Consider the following 22,718-nt stretch of genomic DNA (forward strand, 5'->3'; position numbering starts at 1 on the left):
CACTTTTTTGTTAACTATATAATTCCACATGTGTTAATTCATAGTTTTGATGCCTTCAGTGTGAATGTACAATTTTCATAGTCATGAAAATACAGAAAAATCTATAAATGAGAAGGTGTGTCCAAACTTCCAAACTTTTGGTCTGTACTGTATGTATGTGTATATAATATATTTCACATTTCTAAATGTCACCTTGTATCCCTAGCCTTACTTTTTTTTTTTTAGCATTTACAACTAGAAATAGTCATACAATATACCATATGTGTTAACATTGTTTCTATAGTTGTACATGCAAGGATTTTTTTATGTCACCCTAAAGTTAGCATGGGGAAAAGATCTGACCCCAGTGGGATGTTTGCTTTCATGTTCTAACATTCACTCGTACAATGTTAATGTAGTTATACATTTCTGTAGATAATGTCATTATTCCTGATTTCTACATTTCAAAGCATTTATAAAATAACTTGTAATGTTTAATAATACTGTGCATGTACAAATGTAATCTTTTGTGAAAAATATTCAGTATTCTCCAGCACAGTGTACGAAAATCCACTGAGTCCATTCTGGTTTCTAAGACTTGTAGTATCCTAGTTGCTATTGACTTTGTCCTTGGAGGGAGGAGTGATTTGCGAATCTTTTTTGAGCCGTGTGTGCCCCATTGTCTTACTGTTGTTAATATCCAAAATGTATCTCTGTATTAATTCTTTCAGTGACCTTGGCCATGAAATCATTCTTATCGTAGAAGTTACAATCATTTGGAAAGGGCTGGTATTCTCAGAGTAGTCCACCACAATTACTAGTATTCAGTAATCTTCCGATGTTCAAGTTGTGCACCTCAATGGAAGAGTCAGACATATGGCACAGAGCCACATTGTGAAAGACCATATAGTGTATGGTGAAAGCTTTAAAAAAAATACTCTATTCATCTCTTCTTCCCCATGCCAAACCTTCACTGATGCACTGGCATTGTTTCTAGTCATTGTATGTGTAAAAAAATACTTCTTTCTGTATAATTTTCTATCGAGAATTTCTTATCAGATGCGATTGATCAAAGTATCAATATCACAATATTCTTATGAAAAAATGTATTGATTTATTCTCTGATTGTCCATTAAAAAGAATGATTGCAGAAGATACATAAAATAGTTAAATAGTTACAGAGTGATTGTCCATTTGTCCATAATTAGCTTAATAATTGAGATTCACCCATCTTTCCCTGGGATCCTGGATGGTAGATTGCATCTGTCTGTGTCCAGCACGTGTGTCAGGATGACACCATGTGCCCGGGTAAAGGACGTGTCTCCTTGGGCCTACATCAGCAGCTGTTTTCTTCACACATAGATTCTCGTCCTGTGTCCTGCGAAATGGCAAGAGCCCGCCCCCTGTCTCTAACATGAGATTATATAGCCCCCCCCATAGCACCTGTTCTTCTGCATATGGTACTGAACTAAAAATACACACAAATAGCGCATGTCATCTAGAAACCCTAGCACGATGGCTAATGCAATGTATGGTACGGAATTCAGAATTAAGAATAAAATGAATATCCGTAATTAATATTTAACAGTATGTAAGTGAATGTTGGCTGCAGTTGTCACATGCTGTCCGTACAGAACGATGTTGCCAGTAGTTTGGAAAGTGACTGCTGTGGTCACTGGTTTTCAAACAAGCCCTGCTGGAATATCATCTTTGGATCTACAAGCAAAAGAAGAGATGGAATAATATCTACGCAATACTGTGCAAGAGATTTAGGCAGGTGTGGAAACATGCTGCAAAGTAAGAATGTTTTTTTTTTTTTTTTAAATAGATGTGTAAATAGTATTTTTTAACAATTAACACAAAATACAAAGTGAATTAACAAATGAGAAATGTAAATCAAATCAATATTTGATACTACCGCTCTTTGCCTTCCAAACAGCATTAATTCTTCTAGATACACTTGTACACAGATTTTTCAAAAACTCTACAAGGAGGTTGTTCCAAACACCTTGTAGAACTAACTGCAGATCTTCTGTGGATGTCACTTGTGCAACTACTTCTGTCTCTTCATGTAGTCCCAGACAGACTCGATGTTGAGATGAGAGGGCTCTGTGGGGCCATATCATCACTTCCAGGACTCCTAGTTCTTTACGCTGAAGATAGTTCTTAAAGACATTGAATGAATTTTTGGGGTGATAGTCCTGCTGCAGAATAAAGTTGAAGCTAATCAGAAGCCTCCCTGATGCTATTACATGATGGAGAAGTATTTGCCTGTATTTCTGAGCATTAATCCTGGCTAAATCCCCAAATCTATTTGCTTAAATGCAGCCCTAAACTTGCAAGGAACCTCCACCATGCTCCACTGTTTCCTGCAGTGCCTCTGGGCCTTCAACATACAAATTGCTCCTTTATAGTCAAATATTTCAAAGTTTTGTTCATCAATCCAGAGAATCTGCTGTCATTTTTCTGAAGCCCAGTTCCTCTGTTTTCATGCACAGTTGATATACTTGCCCTTGTTCTCATGTTGAAGGTATGGATTTTTGGATTCAATTCTTCCATGAAGACTACTTATGAGCTGGCTTCTCCAAACAGTAGATGGGTGCAGCTGGGTTTCACTGATTGCTGCCAGTTCTGAGTTGATAGCACTGCTGGACATTGAAGGGGAAGTAAGAATGATGAGTGTTTCATCTGCTGCACTAAGTTTCTTTGGCTGACCTTTCCGTTAATGGTCTTCAGCACTGCCCATTTCATAGTGAGTCTTCAAAAGAGCTTATACATAACAATTTCAAATCTCAATCTTCTTTGAAATTCTTGCCTGGGAGAGACCTTGCTGATGCAATATAACTGCCTCTTTGCTGCACTCGGTCTTGCCATGATGTATGACCTGTGACATGAATGCGTCTTCTACACCTTTATAGCAAAATTGTCACCCGCTTTTTCACGTGGAACTGAACACATAGTGTAATACTGACTGACAAGTAGAATAAAATGTTTGTTTTTTTTGTTAAGTCCAAGTGAGTGTTATTAGAAAGTTTTCACTGGGGTCATGTACTTCTTCTCCATATACGATGCCCAATCATAGGCAGGCAGCAACACAGAGTTGAAAAGCATATGCCCCACAATAGCTTAGAACAGACTCCTGTCTGAGATGTAATGACGCTATGTTCTGCTCTTATAGCGTGCAGTTAGATGGCCGTATAAATCGAACCGAGATCAGAACTCTGTGCTCGGACTGGCCGGTAGCTTTTCCAACAGCATGATGGCTGTATAAAAATGCATGAAGCTGTAATGCTTGAGTCAGAACAGCCACCGGCCAGTCCGTGCACCTCTTTCCGATTTTATATTGCTGTCTGACTACGCCCTTATGCAGACCAATTACAAGTTGTGTGAGCAGAACTGACTGTCATTACTGACACCTTTTGAAGCAGCTGTCAGCACTCTGAGAGGAGAGTTGATAGAAGGGTTTGCAATGTGACATAGTTAAACTCTGCTGTACTGCCCTTCCCCTACACTGTGATGAAATCTTCAAGGTGTCAGTAATGACATGCAGGTCTGATGTCCTCATTACATGTCTCACACAGGATTAGACTTTTGTAGGCTATGGTGGAGGTGTGTTCTATTTTCCCCTGAGTGTTGCTGCCTGCTAATGATTGAGCAATGTCATACAGGGAGAAGAAGTACACACCTCCCAGGGAAAACTCTTATAACTGCTTGGACTTAATGAAAATGAACTTATTTGGTCAAAATATTTTGATTGCTGATATCTGCAACAGAGAGACAAAATAAAAAAAAGCAAAAACCCAAAATATTTTATTTCACTCTACAGCCACTATTACATTGTATGTCACGTTCTACATGAAAAGTTTGGTGAAAAGTCCTCTTTAAGCCTCATCTGTCTCTATTACAGTTAGTGATGTATTTAAGCCTACATATGTAAATGATGATCATTATCACCTGTTTGACATAATTGATTACTGACTGTATAAATGTACCTAGGAGAATTGATGCAGTTTTGGAGACCAAGGGCGGTCACACCAAATATTGATTTGGATTTCGGTTTTGTTCATTCGCGTTACATTTTGTTAATTGATAAAAATAAACCATTAACACTTCTCTTTTTCAAGATGTTTTTCAACACCTTGCTAAAACCTTTACATAGTGTACTGTATATTTGTTTCACAAAATTTGCAGTCTTTAAACAATTTTTTACAAATTGCGTGACAGACCCCAGAAGCCTTTTTTAATTCTGGATTTCTAAGTGTCAAACACAGTAGAAGACCTGTCATTGATCATAGTCCTGAGGTGATAATTTACATACAGCAGAAACCTGAAGACCTAAAAAATGTCCTTCAAGTAGAAGTGACTGCCAACAAAATTGCAGACAAATTCTGCACATGGAGGGATCAGAATTTTCAAGATAACAGAGCAGAGATTTACTTGTTGACATCAGAAGGAACTCCCAGAAGTCCGTATCATGGAAAGCTCTCTAGATGTCCGTGCCCAAGATGATACCTTCCTAGACCCTGCTTGCAATCGGGATTCCTATATCATTCCTTGACATTGTTTTGGCTGAAGTTGGAGCCTCTCAGAATTGTAAATGTTACTGCTGAACTGAGGTGGATGCTTAGTTCACTTTTGCTTGTTGCTGGATGGTGGATCTTGACTCATCTGTGACATGTCAGGTCACACCAGCATTTCATCAATGTTTCCTTCAGCCTGCAGAGGTCAGCAGCAAGTGACTAGGGACAGATAAGTTGCGTTGTGACTGAGAGTTTGGCAGTCAGTCTTTGTATATGTGATTAAGTGTCATTTACATGTCACTGGTTGTCATGTCACAAAATTCATTACAAAAACAAAACCTAACAAAAGTATAAAAAACCCTTTTAGTGAGGGTTAAGCACTTTTTGTATAAAATACAAACATATGTTAAGTGAATCTAGGACAAAAAATTATATTCTGTAGGAAAACTTATTTTTGTGGCATTTTTCAAGATTTTAACTTTACAATTGTTTATTTTATTCTTTTTTTTTTTTTAATGAAATCAACCAGAAGAAAAAAGTAAACATTTATAGACAAGAATGCTGCCCTACTAAGATTGTCGTAGAATATAGTTACACAAATTAACTATAATTGCTGCGAATCTATTTGCACATCCCATTTCATCAGCCACGACAGTGGTCTGTGGCCACCTCACGGGAGCAGGAGTACCGCCTCTTACTTGTTGGCTCTTCTTTTGATTAGCCGACCAGGCACAACGTCATTGTTGTGGCGTGATGCACATGTGATGTTTTTGCTCCCGAGCGGCTAATCAAGAGAAGAGTTGTGGATACCGGCAGGTCAGAGGAAAAAAACTGGAAGGGACAGAAAGCGCTGTAGGGTCTGATCTGGGTAAAAGCTTTAGAAAAGAATGTACACTGACGTGCTCACCTGTCATGGGTGTGTCAGATGTAGCAGACAGTCGTTCTGCAGCTGGTTGCAGAAGGTCACTCCGTTTGGCATTACAGACACCTTTTTGAATCTGTCTTACTTTAGGATCCAGCGGCTACTTCTCTCCTGCTCTGATTGACACCCTGGCCTGGGTGCTTGAATACTTTGTTTGCTGCAGGGAGGGTGCCAGTGATATCCACATGTTCCCTTGTGAAGGCTTTGAGCTATTACAGTTGGCTTACTTCCTCTCTGATGCTTTGGAGGACGTGTGGTGTAATCTTTCTGAAGTCTGCTCAAGCTTAATTTCTCCCCCCCTCTGTTTGTCTCCCTTGTTGTCTTTAGTTTATAGTGGGGACTGACTAGTGCTCACCACCCCCCTTCCCTATCCAGGGCCTAGCTGGGGTTAGCTCTAGGGATATACAGGGCTTAGGTTTCCTGTTCGACGATTGATGAGGAACCAATATAGGGATGGTAGGGCAGACAGGGTGATATTAGATCAGCCTAGGGGTCTCCACTCCCCCTTTCCCTAGTTTTTGGGCTCCCTTCCCCTCATCCCTTCTTGTTGCACTTTGTCTTACCTACACTTTGCATGACATCACCTGATCGGGCTGCGTGCACACAACCACTGAAAGAGATTTAAGCTGCTGCAGACCCACGGAGAACAAATCAAGAGGCACTGTAAACAAATGGGTTAAACTGCTCTGCCTTCGAAGGATGAAGAGACCGGAATCAATTTCTGCGGTTCATTGATCAACACTTTTCGAAGTTTCAAACTTCTTCATCAGGACAGGTATTACCGTTGTTTTACCCTGATGACGATGGAAACCCAATTGTTTCCAGTGCCTCTTGGCAGGTAAGAGGAGATGCTCCCGCTCGTGGCTGATGGAATGGAATATACAAATTTATTTGCAGCATCTCGTATGTTAGCGATCACTCCCTAACTCTTTGCATTTTCAACTAGAGAGGAAGATATTGAAAAAAAAAAAACCCAGACAGACAGGGTGGGGAGAAGTGGAAAAGAAAGTGGTCTTTCATATAAATGTCCATTTAGTTGGTCATAGCCGAGTTGATCGTTAGTCGTGAGATGAAGTGACACTGATTAAGTGAAACTGTTTACTGAAATTTATCTACATTGTTTAAAATAACCAAAACCAAAAAAGTTTGAACCAAAGCACATGTTGGTATAAGTACAATTCATAGATGTACATTCACACTGTGGCCATTTAACAAGCAGAACCTAAGATAAAAAGAAAATCAACAAATATCCCGTAGTAAGTAAATAGTAATAGTACATGTAGATAACATGGGGTACGTTAGTTAACATGGTTTTGATAAAAAAAAACATACATAAAAACTATACCACAACGACAAGGTGTACCCCAATCGGGACTATACCTAACTCTTGTAGTTCACCTCACTATGTGTCAGGGGACGTAAAGTAGATCAGGACAGAGTAGGACCTGGTTATGTCATTTATTTTTGAAAAGCACAACACCACCGTGGGAGTTTCAGGTTGTCCTCAGAACGGTGCTGCACTTCAGTTTTCTTCTGAATGGAGTGTTCCTGATTGGAAGGACAGCAGGGTCTGCAGAGACACTGAGACCTGTCAGCTGGCTTGTGAAAAGTGGACCGTTCATGCACTGCACATCTCTAACAATGAGAAGGATCATCTTATGCCAATGGGTGAGCATCTTGACTTGTTTCCTGGAACTTTGGTCATATGGAGAATATGGGCACTTTATCTACTGTATCAACCTTTTGTGTGGATGTCGGTTAAATGTCTCAGTTCCATTCCCTCTTTGATAAGAAAGCAGGATGGTTCGTTCAGTACTGATAGCAAGTGTGTAATGGAACCCATACGTAATTATATAATTATCAAGTATGTCCGTCCCAGTGTATGAATGATTATTACACATCCTAGTATTTAAATATGGAGGCAAACATCTGAGTGGTTCGGTTTGTATAATTTTTATTGCAGTTTCTTGTGTCAGGTGACTCTACAGCTTAGCAAGTTGTCCCAATCAATGAAGCTAATGAAGTCCAGGGTTGTTGGTTCATAAGGGTGCCTGGGAGTCGGGAGTTTATAAGGGTGTCTGCCTGACTAATCACTCCTATGCCTGAAGTCACACAGCATAAAGGAGGGCAGTGAAGCAGGATGAGTGGATGAAGGACAGGGAATAGAGCTGGAGTGACGGAGGCTTCAGCCCTACAGATAGCCCTACAGCCTCTTTTGCATATCAATTCAAATGCTGATTTCTCTGTAATGGAAGAATGGACTGGTCATGTAAAGGTATTGCTGGAATGGTCTGTGAAAGAGTTAAATGTCCATATAAATAGTTTGTGGTGTGAAATCCTGACACATTCCCTTTAATATATGCCAATCCCCATCTTTCTTGCTGTTGCGCTCGCGCCCAGACTGACTGTCGTGAGCGTGATTAGTGATCCCACTGTACCATGAACCGAGGAGTGCCTGGAGGGGCGTAACTAAGTATCAACTCGGTCCGACCAAGGTCGCACAGCGGCTCAGTCGACTCCGTGAACCAGGGAGGAACCGAGCAGAGGGACCAGGTGCTACTCCAGGTCAGACCCCGGTCACAGCTGTTGACCCACACCGGGAAATGCAGGAACAGGCACTTTAGACTGGCATATTGACAGGTGGGCACTGGTAGGCACGGCTGGTATGCAGGCAGGTGGGCACTGGCAGGCACGGCTGGCATGCCGACAGGTGGGCACTGGCAGGCACGGCTGACATGCAGACAGGTGGGTACTGGCAGGTAGGAACGCAGGCAGGATAGGGACCAGTACAGACTGGAACACAGGAACGGAGCCACAGGTGCGGTGAACAGCAGAGCAGAGCGAAACCGCAGATGCAGTGAACCAGCAGAACCGCCGGAGCGGTGAACAAGCGGAGCTAAACCGCAGGTGCGGTGAGCAAGCAGATCGTAGCAAAACCGCAGGTGCGGTGAACAAGCAGAGCGGAGTGAAACCGCAGATGCGGTGAGCAAGCAGAGCATGGCAAAAACGCTGGTGCGGTGAACAAGCAGAGCGGAGCAAAACCGCCGGGGCAGTGAACAAGCAGAGCGGAACAGAGCAGAAGGTGCAGGCAGACAGGACAGGGCTCTGTTCACATGGAACAGACTGGAAAATACAGGAAGATGGTTAGAACACAGGAGGTAAATACAGAAGAAGGGAAAGGAGACAAGCAGAACCAGATACACACAAGGTACTTACAATGAAGTAGCGAGTGGACACAAAACTCACAAACAGAAGTACAGAGACAACGAGTTGGAGCTAGGTGCAGGTTCAGACACTGCAGGAAAAGGGAAGATTCGGACATAGAGACAAACAGGTAGCAGGCTAGGACACTGTTCAGACAGGAACTGAACCGGGAACAAGATACAGGAATGAGCCTGGGAACTCAGCCCCCAGGGTGGCTTAAACTGACTAGAAGTCTGAGATACAGGTAGCAGCCCTGGGTACTCGGCCCCCAGGGTGGCGGAAACAGACTAGAAGACAGAGATACACCAGGGTGGCGGAAACAGACTAGAAGTCAGAGATACCGGTAGCGGCCCTGGGTACTCGGCCCCCAGGGTGGCGGAAACAGACTAGAAGACAGAGATACAGGTATCGGGCCTGGGTACTCAGCCCCCAGTGTGGCGGAAGCTGACTAGAAGTCACAGGTGCAGGTAGAGGCCCTGGGTACTCAGCCCCCAGGGTGGCAGACAGACTAGAGTCAGGACAGGACCTGGCAACTCACAGTTGCACAGAACAGACTGTAAGAAAGTGTTGCTCAGGCACCTCTCACTGGGTGGAGGGGGTTTAAGTATCCAGTGACTCACAGCAATAGGCTGGGGACGCATTAGGACTGCGCACACTGTAGCTTTAAGAATCAGAAAGCAACAGCGCCGACGCCCTAAGCCAGCAGACAAGAGACATACAAACAGCAAGTACTGGAGCAAAAGTGTGCAGCTTGGCCTGAAAGGTAAGATTGCGGTCTTGCATGGTGGGAGATGGTAAGCCATGCAAGCACGCCGCCAGGGATGTTACACTTGCTTAACTTATGAATTCTTATCTGAAGTATTTGAACAGGTCCTTTGGTGGTAATACCGTCAAATTAATGTCGGAGGCTGCTTACATATGTAATAATATTTTTGTTACCAAATACAATGACTCTCAAAACCCGTTAATACATATCTGTGTATGTTTCATTGCAGGAAATCGTGCTGGTAGTTTTCTTTGGAGCAGAATATGTTGTTAGATTGTGGTCTGCCGGTTGTCGAAGTAAATATGTGGGAATATGGGGAAGACTACGCTTTGCTAGGAAACCGATTTCAGTTATAGGTATGTGTATTTTTTTTTTTTACACCATAGGATTTCTTACAGCCTATGATACTCTCCTATTGTTCCATCACATCTTAGCACATTTTATTACAAAAATATTCTAGTGGAGAATATGGCACCTGACAATGTCACCATACAAGACAAGTACTGGTAGGAATATTTTAGTTTGGGAGGTAAGCACACAGCGCTGTTCCCTGAGTAGCTGCCCAACTTTATTTACCTCCACCTTTCAATGTGGGATTAATTCCAATCGCCGGTGAAGAGGGTGGTGGCATTTTAATTTACGGATTACACATGTATTTAAATGATTAATCTGTTGATATCTGCTCATTCATTTAGGATTAGGAATTATTACTAGGTTATTTATGTTGCGTTAGCTGGAGGTGCTGCATCGTAGTTATGTGTCCTTGATAAACTTTCATTGTAACTGGTTTTCTGTCGGCATCCCAATCAGCTTCACACCCCTTTGGCATTCTCTCAGGCAGCTTCATCAGGTACAACCTGGAATGGCTTCCAGTGAACCGGGTCTACCTTGTCAAGAGCATCAATGTGGAATCATCGACCTTCAAGTGCCCTTCAAGTGCGAAAGCTGTGTTGGTACATAGGTCTATACCGCGCTGAGCCATATTCTACATCTGTTGTAAGCCAGAATATGGCAATGACAATACAACTAAGTGAAGAAAAATGATAATCCATTACTACTTTAACACCTGATTATCAGTAAATCAGTAAAATTGCTAGAATCTTGAAGTTATCCTCAAGTGTAGACATGAAAGCCATCAATTGCTATGATGAAATTGGTGAGGATAACCGCGGGAAAAAAAGACCAAGAATTATCTTTGCTGCAAAGAATAAGTTCATCAGTGTTATCGACCTCAGAAACCGCAGGGCAACCAAAGCATTCTGCAACAACATGCCATCCTATCTGATTTCCACCTAGTGGAACCATCATTTTATGCTACAGCAGGACAATGACCCAAAACACAACTCCAAGCTATGTAAGGGCTATGTGACCAGGACGGAGTGCTGCATCAGATGACATGTCCTCCACAATCATCTGACCTCAACCCAACTGAGATGGTTTTGAATGAGTCGTACCACAGAGTGAAGGCAAATCGGCCAAATGCTTAGCTCCTCTAGGAAATCCTTCAAGACTGTTGGAAATTATTTCCAGGTGATGACCTAATGAAGCTGCTTGAGATAATGTTTAAACTGTCATCAGAATAAAAAAAAAATGATATACATTACTCCTTTTTTTTTTTTTTTCTTTTATGCATTTTTACTTGCGTTGTCATTGTATTTTTAGTTGGATTTTTATTCATTTATGTGAAAGAGTGAAAAACGCAGCAAAAAAGCTGAAACAATTGACATACCGCATTTTCACAAAAATATTTCAGGGCCATGAAATTTCTGAAATCTCATTGATTTTGCTGATGCTGTAAAACTTGGCGTATTTTACGCACCAAATATGCTTTGTAAAATATGCATGAAAAATACTCCTATTACGCCACGTGTGAACATGCGCTGACAGTTCATCTAAGAAAAAGTTGCTGACTCCATTAAACTAGTATCATGTAATGAGAATTTGTTTTTATGTTGCAGATTTAATTGTTGTTGTAGCTTCGGTGATAGTCCTTTGTGTAGGATCAAATGGGCAGGTTTTTGCAACTTCAGCAATAAGGTAAAGTTTTGTATGCATGTATCGTATCTTTAAAATATGGTAAATTTCTATCTGCACTTTTTTTTAAGTGGGTAGTTATATTTATTGTCACCATTACTTTTAAAAGTATCCAGAACATACAGTCTAAGGAGAGCATGTTATACATGAGAAGGAACTGAATAGGTTGATATATTGTATGACACAACATAAAATCCCAAGGGGGTGACTCAACAGGATAGGACAGATGCAATGATACTCCAGATAATCTAAAGCCAGTATTTCTTCAAAATTATTACAATTAGAAACACAATAAAATACACATACTGTAAAGGCAAGAAACCCTCAGGAGCACTACTGCGTCTGGCTATATCGAGTATATTAGAACACATCTCTACAACCTCATAGAGGGATATATTAAACTGATGACAACAGGCGTTGACATAATTATAAATGCAAATATAGGTAGGTAAATTTCAACCCACTGTTCAACTGCATTCATATATTAAACCGTATAGCAACATATGTACAGGGGACCCAACCTATTAACACCATATGGAAAGGATTAGAACAGTAAAGTAATAGTTACATACCTATGAGCAAATGAAAGGATGGCCTGACCAGAGTATTTCCAGCCCTGACACACGTTTCACCCTATTTCCTCAGGCCCACACGCCTACTGAGGAAGCATGGTGAAACACTCATTGCGATTTTGTGTTGTGTTGCTTAATTATCTTGTGCATCGCCGCCATTTGTTAATGATATGGATTTAAGGAATGCTGTCCTGATATATTGTTTGGTGGGAAAATATTCAGTATAGCTTGTAATTTTTTTTTCAGCAAAAATTTCTACATATTGTGGGCTTAGGAGTCCAGTGGGCGGTTCTAATCATTTGATTGACTAATATCTCTATGTGCACATTTATCCAAGTACTAGCTATTGAACCCGTTCTATTCCCGGGTGGCGAGCATTTTTATTGGTATATGGTCTCACATGCTGGTATGTGCTGCTCCCATCCTGCTATTTGTGCTGCCCCATCCTGTCCTGGTATGCATGGCACCCCTAACCCCCAATCCTGATATGCATGGCACCCCTCACCCCCAATCCTGGAAGGCATGGCACCCCTCACCCCCAATCCTGGTATGCGTGGCTCCCCTCATTCCCAATCCTGGTATGTGTGGTACTCCTCATCCCTATCCTGGTATGCATGGTACCCCATTCTCATCCCTATCCTGGTATGTATGGTATCTCTCATCCTGGTATGCATGGCACCCCTCACCCCCATTCTGGTATGCATGGCACTCCTCATCCCTATCACGGTATGCATGGCACCCCTCATCCCCAATCCCGGTATACATGGCACCCCTCATCCCCAATCCCCTTATGCATGGCACCCTTCATCCCCCAATCCCGATATGCATGGCTCCCTCCTCCCCAATCCCAGTATGCATGGCACCCCTCACCCCCAATCCCGGTATGCATGGCACCCCTCATCCCCAATCCTGGTATGCATGGCACCCCTCATCCCCAATCCTGGTATGCATGGCACCCCTCATCCCCAATCCCGGTATGCATGGCACCTCTCATCCCCAATCCCGGTATGCATGGCACCCCTCATCCCCAATCCCGGTATGCATGGCACCCCTCATCCCCAATCCCGGTATGCATGGCACCCCTCATTCCCAATCCCGGTATGCATGGCACTCCTCATCCCTATCCCGGTATGCATGGCACCCCTCATCCCCCAATCCCGGTATGCATGGCTCCCTCATCCCCAATCCCAATATGCATGGCACCCCTCACCCCCAATCCCGGTATGCAAGGCACCCCTCATCCCCAATCCCGGTATGCATGGTACCCCTCATCCCTAATCCCGGTATGCATGGCACCCCTCATCCCCAATCCCGGTATGCATGGCACCCCTCATCCCCAATCCCCGTATGCATGGCACCCCTCATCCCCCAATCCCGGTATGCATGGCTCCCTCATCCCCAATCCCAATATGCAAGGCACCCCTCATCCCCAATCCCGGTATGCATGGCACCCCTCATCCCCAATCCCGGTATGCATGGTACCCCTCATCCCTAATCCCGGTATGCATGGCACCCCTCATCCCCCAATCCCGGTATGCATGGCACCCCTCATCCCCCAATCCCGGTACATATGGTACCCCTCATCCCCCAATCACGGTACATATGGTACCCCTCATCCCCAATCCCGGTATGCATGGCTCCCTCACCCCCCAATCCTGGTATGCGTGGTACCCCTCATCCCACAATCCTGGTATGTGTATCCCTCTCACCCCCCAATTTTGGTATGTGTGGCCCTCTCACCCCCCAATCCTGTTATGCGTGGCACTCCTCATCCCTATCCTGGTATGCGTGGCACCCCTCATCCCCAATCCCAGTATGCGTGGCACCCCTCATCCCCCAATCCCGGTATGCGTGGCACCCCTCATCCCCCAATCCCGGTATGCGTGGCACCCCTCATCCCCCAATCCCGGTATGCGTGGCACCCCTCATCCCCCAATCCCGGTATGTGTGGCACCCCTCATCCCCCAATCCCGGTATGCGTGGCACCCCTCATCCCCCAATCCCGGTATGCGTGGCACCCCTCATCCCCCAATCCCGGTATGCGTGGCACCCCTCATCCCCCAATCCCTGTATGCGTGGCACCCCTCATTCCCCAATCCCGGTATGCATGGCACCCCTCATCCCCAATCCCGGTATGCATGGTACCCCTCATCCCTAATCCCGGTATGCATGGCACCCCTCATCCCCCAATCCCGGTATGCATGGCACCCCTCATCCCCCAATCCCGGTACATATGGTACCCCTCATCCCCCAATCACGGTACATATGGTACCCCTCATCCCCAATCCCGGTATGCATGGCTCCCTCACCCCCCAATCCTGGTATGCGTGGTACCCCTCATCCCACAATCCTGGTATGTGTATCCCTCTCACCCCCCAATTTTGGTATGTGTGGCCCTCTCACCCCCCAATCCTGTTATGCGTGGCACTCCTCATCCCTATCCTGGTATGCGTGGCACCCCTCATCCCCAATCCCAGTATGCGTGGCACCCCTCATCCCCCAATCCCGGTATGCGTGGCACCCCTCATCCCCCAATCCCGGTATGCGTGGCACCCCTCATCCCCCAATCCCGGTATGTGTGGCACCCCTCATCCCCCAATCCCGGTATGCGTGGCACCCCTCATCCCCCAATCCCGGTATGCGTGGCACCCCTCATCCCCCAATCCCGGTATGCGTGGCACCCCTCATCCCCCAATCCCTGTATGCGTGGCACCCCTCATTCCCCAATCCCGGTATGCATGGCACCCCTCATCCCCCAATCCCGGTATGCATGGCACCCCTCATCCCCAATCCCGGTATGTATGGCACCCCTCATCCCCAGTCCCGGTATACTTACTCAGATTGCTGGAGATAGCCAACCGCAGAGCTCTGCTGATCTTCTAGGCTACTATTAGAATTAATATATAAAATAAGAAAAGTGGAGAGAGGGGAGAGAGCGCAGATTCTAAGTGCAGTATCAAGATTCAAATATATATTAAATAAGTACTGATTGCACTCATCACCTTTTTGATATCATAATAAACTTGTCAATAATTCCACTAGGTGGGTTAGTTGTAGGTTCCTCCTGTTCACGGTTCGCAGCTCAATCCTGGGCACTTGTGAAAGCACTCGAGGTGTTTCAGTAGGAAACCACATATGTAGTAATTCTCCAGGTGGTATGCGCTCCCGGAACACAGTAGGCAGGATGCGGTGATATATTAAATAGCCAAATTTTATTAACATAGCATACAACGCGTTTCAGCTCTTATGAGCCTTCTTCAGGTATTACATAAGGAAGGCTCATAAGAGCTGAAACTCGTTGTATGCTATGTTAATAAAATTTGGTTATTTAATATATCCCCACATCCTACCTACTGTGTTCCGGGAGCGCATACCACCTGGAGAATAATTACATATATTAGAATTAATATATAGGGAATGCAAATGATTGACCACCGCTTCATTCAGCTGGGACTCTTCAGAACCCCAGTTCTTGAGATCGGTGGGGGCCACAATGGTTGGATCCCCCAACTTTCAGAACGTTATTCTCTAGCCTTTGGATAGGAGATAACTTTTACATTTGAGAACACCCCTTTAACATGTACATGAGACCTAAGGTTCGTTGTCCTATGTAGATCTTAATTGTATTGCTTTTTCTTACAGAGGAATCCGATTTTTGCAGATATTGCGAATGTTACATGTGGACCGACAAGGTGGCACGTGGAGATTACTTGGATCAGTGGTTTTCATACACAGACAGGTATGGTGCATCAGATCTGGAGACGTAGTAAATTCTGTATGACTTGGATCATATTTCCTAGATACTTAAATTTTCGCCTTCAGATAAAGCATATTTTTGTTAGCCGTCTACTAATTTGTTCTTTCTCCTGCAGGAACTGATAACCACTCTGTACATTGGATTCCTTGGCTTGATTTTCTCCTCGTATTTTGTGTACCTGGCTGAAAAAGATGCAGTTGATGGGTCTGGGGAATATCAGTTTGGCAGCTATGCTGACGCTCTGTGGTGGGGAGTGGTAAGTAAGAACATATCAAATACTTTATAAATTGAGTGATAGTATAATGTTTAGTGACTGGTTCTAAGGCAATTTTTCACGCAATATACTATAAAATGGTTGTCTGAGAACAAGACGCCGTTGTAGTGGTGGTGACATATAAGAAAAACTAAACCTCTGTCCAGTGCAAAAATGGCATTATCTTTTGCTCATTTAGGGAGGTTTCACTTACTGCAGTTTTTTTTTTAAATGTTACATTTTATTATTTGCCATATCCATGTGTTGACTTAGAGGGAATAGATCAGTAGACTTGTGCTAAGTAATCTGAAAGCGGCATGACGTGGGGGCTGAAAGCCTGATTCCAGTGATGTGTCACTTACTAGACTGTGTGCTGTTGTTTAAATAAATATCAGCAGGAGATTATTACTGGAAGACTAGGTGTCTTGTGCCTCCTAGTCAACAGCTCTGTATAATCACGCCTCCAGCACTGGTTGGCAGCTTTCTGTGATTGTTTCAAAACGAGAGCATGCATACCAGCAAATGACACATTTCTGGAATTGGGGTCTCAGCCCCTATGTCATGCCGCTCTGATTACATAACACACACCAATGCTGAAATTGCTTTTTTTTTTTTTTTTTTTTTTTAGTGCATTTTGCTGTTTTTGCCATTTTATTTTCAAACACTGAATACTTTAACCATGGCCTTTTTAATGGCTTCTTTTCAGGGAAAAAAATAAAAATGTGTGGAAGAAGAGCCAAATAAAAAGGGAAAAATATTTGGAAAAAAAAAAAACCCACAACATTGCTGAAAAGCACACCAAAAAATCATCCTTATATTTTAAGAAACATAGCCTGTTTTTTAAACTGGACCTGGTATGACCTCCATAACAATTTGACCCTGTATGGCTAATTAGGCTGTTCATTTGGGCCATCAGTAGTCTGTATTACATAGATATTTTCTAACATATTTTATTATGGTTTTCTTGTAAGGACGGACTCCATCAAGATTCTAAAGAAATATAAAAACGAGTCCGTCACTGATAACACAAGTGGTTGGGAATCCTGATATGAGCTTTCAATGCTTCAATTTTAAATGGAATATATAGAAATTTTCACTCCAGATATACTGTACAGTGTGAACATCTCGGGGGAATTTACTAAGGCCGGCGTCGTAAACAGAAGCAGTGACAGGGTGACCATGGTCCATTAAGGAGATGAAGGCTATCCTGGAGTCAGGACACACAGGGCATCACATAGGACTACTTAGCCGCAGACCAGTCAGTGTCGGTGCTGACCATTGTCCACTGGCAAAAATTCCCACAATAGGCAAATGAGCATCACTATGACAGGATCACGAGCAATGGAAGGAGGTGATCTGGTCTGGCTGGGTGTGTGGGCATGGCTCATCTGGCCGCCATGATGCACTACAGGAAGAAGACAAGCCAGAGGAGGCGATATGATGTACCGGACAAACTTCTGTGGGAAGCCGTGCGTCTTATATTCATGTAGTTGCTACTTTCACAGGTTTCTTTCCTCTAAACATTGTTGAAGTACAAATACACAATGATAACGGTATTTCCTAATGGCAGTGGCCTCTTTCAGCAGCATACTGCCACACTGCAAAAAATATCTTGGAATGATTTGAGGACCATGACAAAGAGATCAAGGTGAAAACTTGGCCTAAATTCTCCAAATCTGTATCAGATCGAGTATCTGAGTGATGTCCTGGAGAATAATTAAATTCTGTGAATTCTCCTATTCACAACTTTCAAAACTTGTACCCTGATCTGCTGAAGACATCTTGATGCCAGATACCACAGGAGACCTTCAAGTGTCTTATTTAGTCCTTGGTTTTAGTGGCATAAGGGGGATCTACACAGTGATGGGATGCACAGGCTGTAATGTGTTTTGGATTACTGGTGTATATAACTAACCATGAATTGTAACTTCTTAATTATATATTATATAATATTTCTGTTGATTACTCCCTGAAATATGTTTCCTTTAGAATTAGCAATTGCAGTGCATTCCTGTATCTGCTCTTTACATTCTGTAGCATCAGTCATGGCTGAAAGTGTTGGCATTTGGCAACCTTGAAATTGTAAGCACCACAAAAAAATTAGCTGTAACAGCAAATGACTATTGTTTGTGTGTCATTCAAAAATCAAGACCTAAAAAGGACACATCAACCCTGTAATAAAGTCATAAAATCACAACATTTTATTGAATCATGTGATAAAACATAGTAGGAAGAGGGGAGAGGGAAAAGGGAGACACTCAAGGGGGAAAGAATACATCAATAAATAACAATAATAAATAAAGAAGACTTGCATGACCCTATGACATGAATTGTGTGAACACAATAGATAAATATATAGATAATAGCAGCGATTAGTAATGGAGGCAATGATATAAGGAAATCAGACTAGTAAAGTGCATAATGTTGCAGATAATCTCATATTGCCTCCAAAGAAGATTACATCAATAGGCCACAGAAGACAACCAAGTCATGTGAACAATAAGGTAAGTAGAGAATACTGACTCCCCAGGACGCCACTCCTCAAACCGACGCGCGTTTCGCCAATGCTTTGTCAAGATTTATGAGATTGTCCTCCGGACCCGGGTACCATAGTGCCTGTAAAAAAAAAGAATAAAATAAAAAATAAATATTATACTTACCTTCTGATGGCCCCCAGCGTCCTTCTCTTCGCTTGCTGGCAGCTCGCGGTAGACTAAAGGACCTGCCGACGCCAGCTGTCGCGTGACCCATCACATGACTAAATGACGTCACTGCAGGTCCTTAAATCTACCGCGAGCTGCCGGCAAGCGAAGACGAGGACGCCGGGGGCCATCAGAAGGTAAGTATAATATTTATTTTTTATTTTATTCTTTTTTTTTTTTACAGGCACTATGGTACCCGGGTCCGGAGGAGAGTTTCCTCTTCTCCAGACCCCGGTACCATCCGCACATTGAAACGCATGTAATCCGCATGTACAGATCCAGTGATGCGGATTCCATGCGATTCAATGCAAGTCAATGGTGGCGAAAACGCCACGTTTATGCAAAATAATTGGTAGTGCTGCGGATTTTTCCGCAACGATAATCTGCAGCGGAAATTTCCTCAGCATGTGCACAGCACGTGCGGATTATCATTGAGGAACATGGCAGGCCTTCTACCATGCGTTTTTAAATGTTTCTGCAGCGGAATTACTGCTGCGGAAATGCTTAAAAAACGCATAGAGGGCACACAGCCTAATTGCAATAATTTTCTGGGAGAAATGCTTCATTTTCTGAAACAATTTCAAGGGTGCCAACACTTTTGGCCACTACTGTATATACATAATTTTATTTATGTTTTCTCCTTTAAAGGGAATCTGTCAGTAGGATCAACTCTCCTAAACTGTCTATATGGGCACACAGGTCACAGGAAGCTGAATAATATGATACCTTGATATCTGCGATCTGATGTTTTAGTCCAGAGAAATCCACATTTTTCTTATATGTAAATGTTCAGGACTATGGGCCGGACACTGATCTGCATGAGAATCTGCCTCCAGAGAATATTTTAAATAAAAGGGGGAGTTACCAGTGTGAGACAAGTAACTAGCACAGAACAGTAAAATAGAACTTTGTTAACCTTGTTTTCTTGCAAACACACTTTTTGCTTCTCTCTGAGCTCCACTGTATTGCCACAATATTGTACCCTGTCTGCCTGTGAGCTGGAGACTGAAGCTGAGAGGAACCTGCAGATGTGTGAGGTATAATCACACACAGCTCTGCAGAAAGCGGCCATCACACATCACACTGGTAACACTGGAAACCATTACGTAACACACTGGTAACTCCCCCTTTTATTTAAAATAACTCTGGAGGCGGAGTTATCTTCCAGGCAGCATCCTCCCCATAGACTGGAACAGCTAATTTACATATAAGAAAAACATGGATTTTTCTGGAATAAGACATCGGATCGCAGACATCAAGTTAATATTTTATTCAGCTTCCTATGACCTAAATGCCCATATAGACTGCCTAGGAGGGACAATCCTGACAGATTACCTATAAGTGTCTTTTTTTTTTCCCCCATAAATTATTAGTACACGTGAAAATAATAAACCTTGCAAAATATCTTATTAGAGAAATCTGCTTCTTTCTCCTCAAGGATCATTCATTCTCAAAATTCTCAAATCACAGGTCCAAGAGGTGAGGTCTCTCCTTGTTGAGAGTGACATGCCAGTGTAAGGAGACTTATAGGCTATGCAATAGGTTGCACTAGATTCAAGTCCTCTTCCTTTCCGAAGACATAATTTGAAATTCACTTGTAAAACCTGTCTTCCATGACTAGAAATTTCCCCATTGCGGAGACAGGAGATGACAGTTGGTGCTCATAAGGTTCTATGGAGAACTCTCATTTTAGGAAAACTTGCAGCATAATGTTTGTCTGCCTCTAGCACCTGTCTCCTCTTCATAGAATTTTAAAAGCCCCAACTGTCATCTCTGATCTCGGTAATGAGAAAACCTGTCTACACTGAATGCCGATTTTACCTATGAATTGGGAATGAAAGATCAGTCCCGGAGGAGAAAGAAGCGGATTTCTTTGTAAAAGACATAATACAAAGTTTCTTACGGTCATGTGTGCTATTGATTTGTGAATAGATCTGCAGTAAGCTGTTACCTTGTATTGTACTGTCCATATGGTGAAACCAATAGGCGTCTTAAAATAACCCGTCTTGTCTTTAGGTCACTGTTACAACCATTGGTTATGGAGATAAAGTTCCCCAGACGTGGATTGGGAAAACAATAGCCTCCTGCTTCTCGGTGTTCGCCATCTCATTCTTCGCATTGCCAGCGGTATGAGATACGTTTTCTTCATGTAGTTATAGAAAAAGTACAAAGAAGTTTAAGGTCATTTAGAAATTTTCTGAATTCTTTGTATGTTCTCTTACAAGAACTATACTGTAGCAGACTGTAATATTGCAGACTAGTAAGTCCCAACCTTTATTTTACTTTGACAGCCACATTACCTCGGTTGTGTTCACATACTCTCGCCATTGCCCTCCGAGCACCTTTACCCTAGTTCTATGCAAAACCATAATCTGTTTGTCTTCCTTCAGTATACATATATACCTTTTGTCTTGGGGGATATATTGAGTATGGCAGCATCTGAGGCCGTGGTCCTTCATTGCGTTCCACACATGGGACCTCAGAGCCACCTATATCTATAGGAACCCCCCATGTAAACAGTACAGCTGATTGATAAAAAAATAACTGGTTTAACAATCATTTTTGTTTCTTTAGGGTATTCTAGGCTCGGGCTTTGCCTTAAAAGTGCAACAGAAGCAGAGACAGAAGCATTTTAATCGTCAGATTCCAGCAGCCGCATCTCTCATTCAGGTAGCCCCTCTATGGAGGGTTGACAGCTGTAGATGCAGGGGATAAGCAGATAGGGAGCCAATATTACATCCAGTAATTATATGCATTAGAGCATAATGTTTGAGACAATATCCGAAACGTAATCCACTGTGTTCTTCAAGCAAAATGTAAAAACATTTCTTAGGAACCTGTCCTGTCCAGAAATGCTATTTACCTGCAGATATAGGAGATAATCTGCAGGTAAATAGCATCAAAATCAGATTGCGTTGTCTTTCCGGAGCAGTGGATACAGGGAGAAAATAAAGTTCTATTCTCCCTGCAGCTGCTGACTTTCAGTATTCAGGGCAGTGCAGGGAGAGGTTACAGTCACAGCTCGCTGCTGTAATCACTCCTCTATTCATTGATTGACAGCTGACTCTGGGCACCCACATACGCTGCAAAGAAGGCTGTCAATCAAAGTGCCAGGTGGTGATTACAGCCGTCTAACATGATTTTAGCCCTATTTATCTGCAGATGAACCCCAGGTATCCAGGTAAATAGCACTTCTGGACATGATGGGTTCTTTTTAAAAGCCTTTCCTGCCAACTCTACCGTTCGCATAGTAAACTATTTAATATATGAGTATATATGTTCTTTAGTTGTAAGGAATTCACGCTTACCATAGAATACAATTTATTGTAGCTTTAACTGCAGCAGATTGACATTACATTGTGCTGAATAATATAATTCTGTTCAATATTAAATTACTATTAAAGGGTTTTTTTGGGCTTGAGGCAGATTTATGCAGTCACTGTGTGTGACTGTACATTGGCGAATGCTCACAGTGTACATTAGACACACTGTCAGGATTTCCTTCAATTGCCAGATGGAATGGGCGGTCAGGTCCCCCCTATACAACTTGCATTCTGGCAGTAATCTGCCAACTAGATTATCATCCGCTTCTCTCGTAAGCGAACGTGTTAACGCTACAGTTCACATAGTAAATTATCAAACCTACTCCAGCGAGAATTGAGAAAGGCAGGCAGACGTTGAGAGAAACCGGTCTTGTCAGCGCTTGACCATAAGTATGCAGAGCTCATATTGGCGGCACATACATGACCGCCCACTTGAATGAACAGTTGCGAGAATATCTGGCTGTGTGTGACTGTAGATTGACAAGTCCTGCAGTATGCATTAAGCATCTGAAGAAATTTAGATCAAGTTCAGGAAAGCCCTTTACGTCCTTCTCCATTAAAGACACACTTACACCACTGGGTGACAGCAGTAAAGTGCTAGTAACTAGAGTTCAATGGGCTCCGGTGCAAAATTTAGACCTGGGCCCCCACCTGCATGTTGGTCAGATGTATTATCCCATCTAGCA

General features: G+C 43.0%; 1 protein-coding gene across 2 annotated transcripts in view; it reads left to right on the forward strand.

The window, feature by feature from the left end:
- The window catches only part of KCNQ1 (potassium voltage-gated channel subfamily Q member 1), a 198,057-nt gene that overhangs the window by 148,669 nt on the left and 26,670 nt on the right, over window positions 1-22,718 (forward strand). For both annotated transcript variants that reach the window (XM_073658048.1, XM_073658047.1), the window contains 6 exons: window positions 9,621-9,747; window positions 11,350-11,428; window positions 15,640-15,736; window positions 15,870-16,010; window positions 20,726-20,836; window positions 21,284-21,379. In XM_073658048.1, coding sequence (XP_073514149.1) covers window positions 9,621-9,747; window positions 11,350-11,428; window positions 15,640-15,736; window positions 15,870-16,010; window positions 20,726-20,836; window positions 21,284-21,379 — 651 coding nt within the window. The remainder of the gene's footprint in view (window positions 1-9,620; window positions 9,748-11,349; window positions 11,429-15,639; window positions 15,737-15,869; window positions 16,011-20,725; window positions 20,837-21,283; window positions 21,380-22,718) is intronic.

This window comes from Phyllobates terribilis, unplaced genomic scaffold (genome assembly GCF_046119375.1).
Source record: "Phyllobates terribilis strain yellow unplaced genomic scaffold, ASM4611937v1 Scaffold_13__5_contigs__length_258822181, whole genome shotgun sequence".
NCBI lineage: Eukaryota > Metazoa > Chordata > Amphibia > Anura > Dendrobatidae > Phyllobates > Phyllobates terribilis.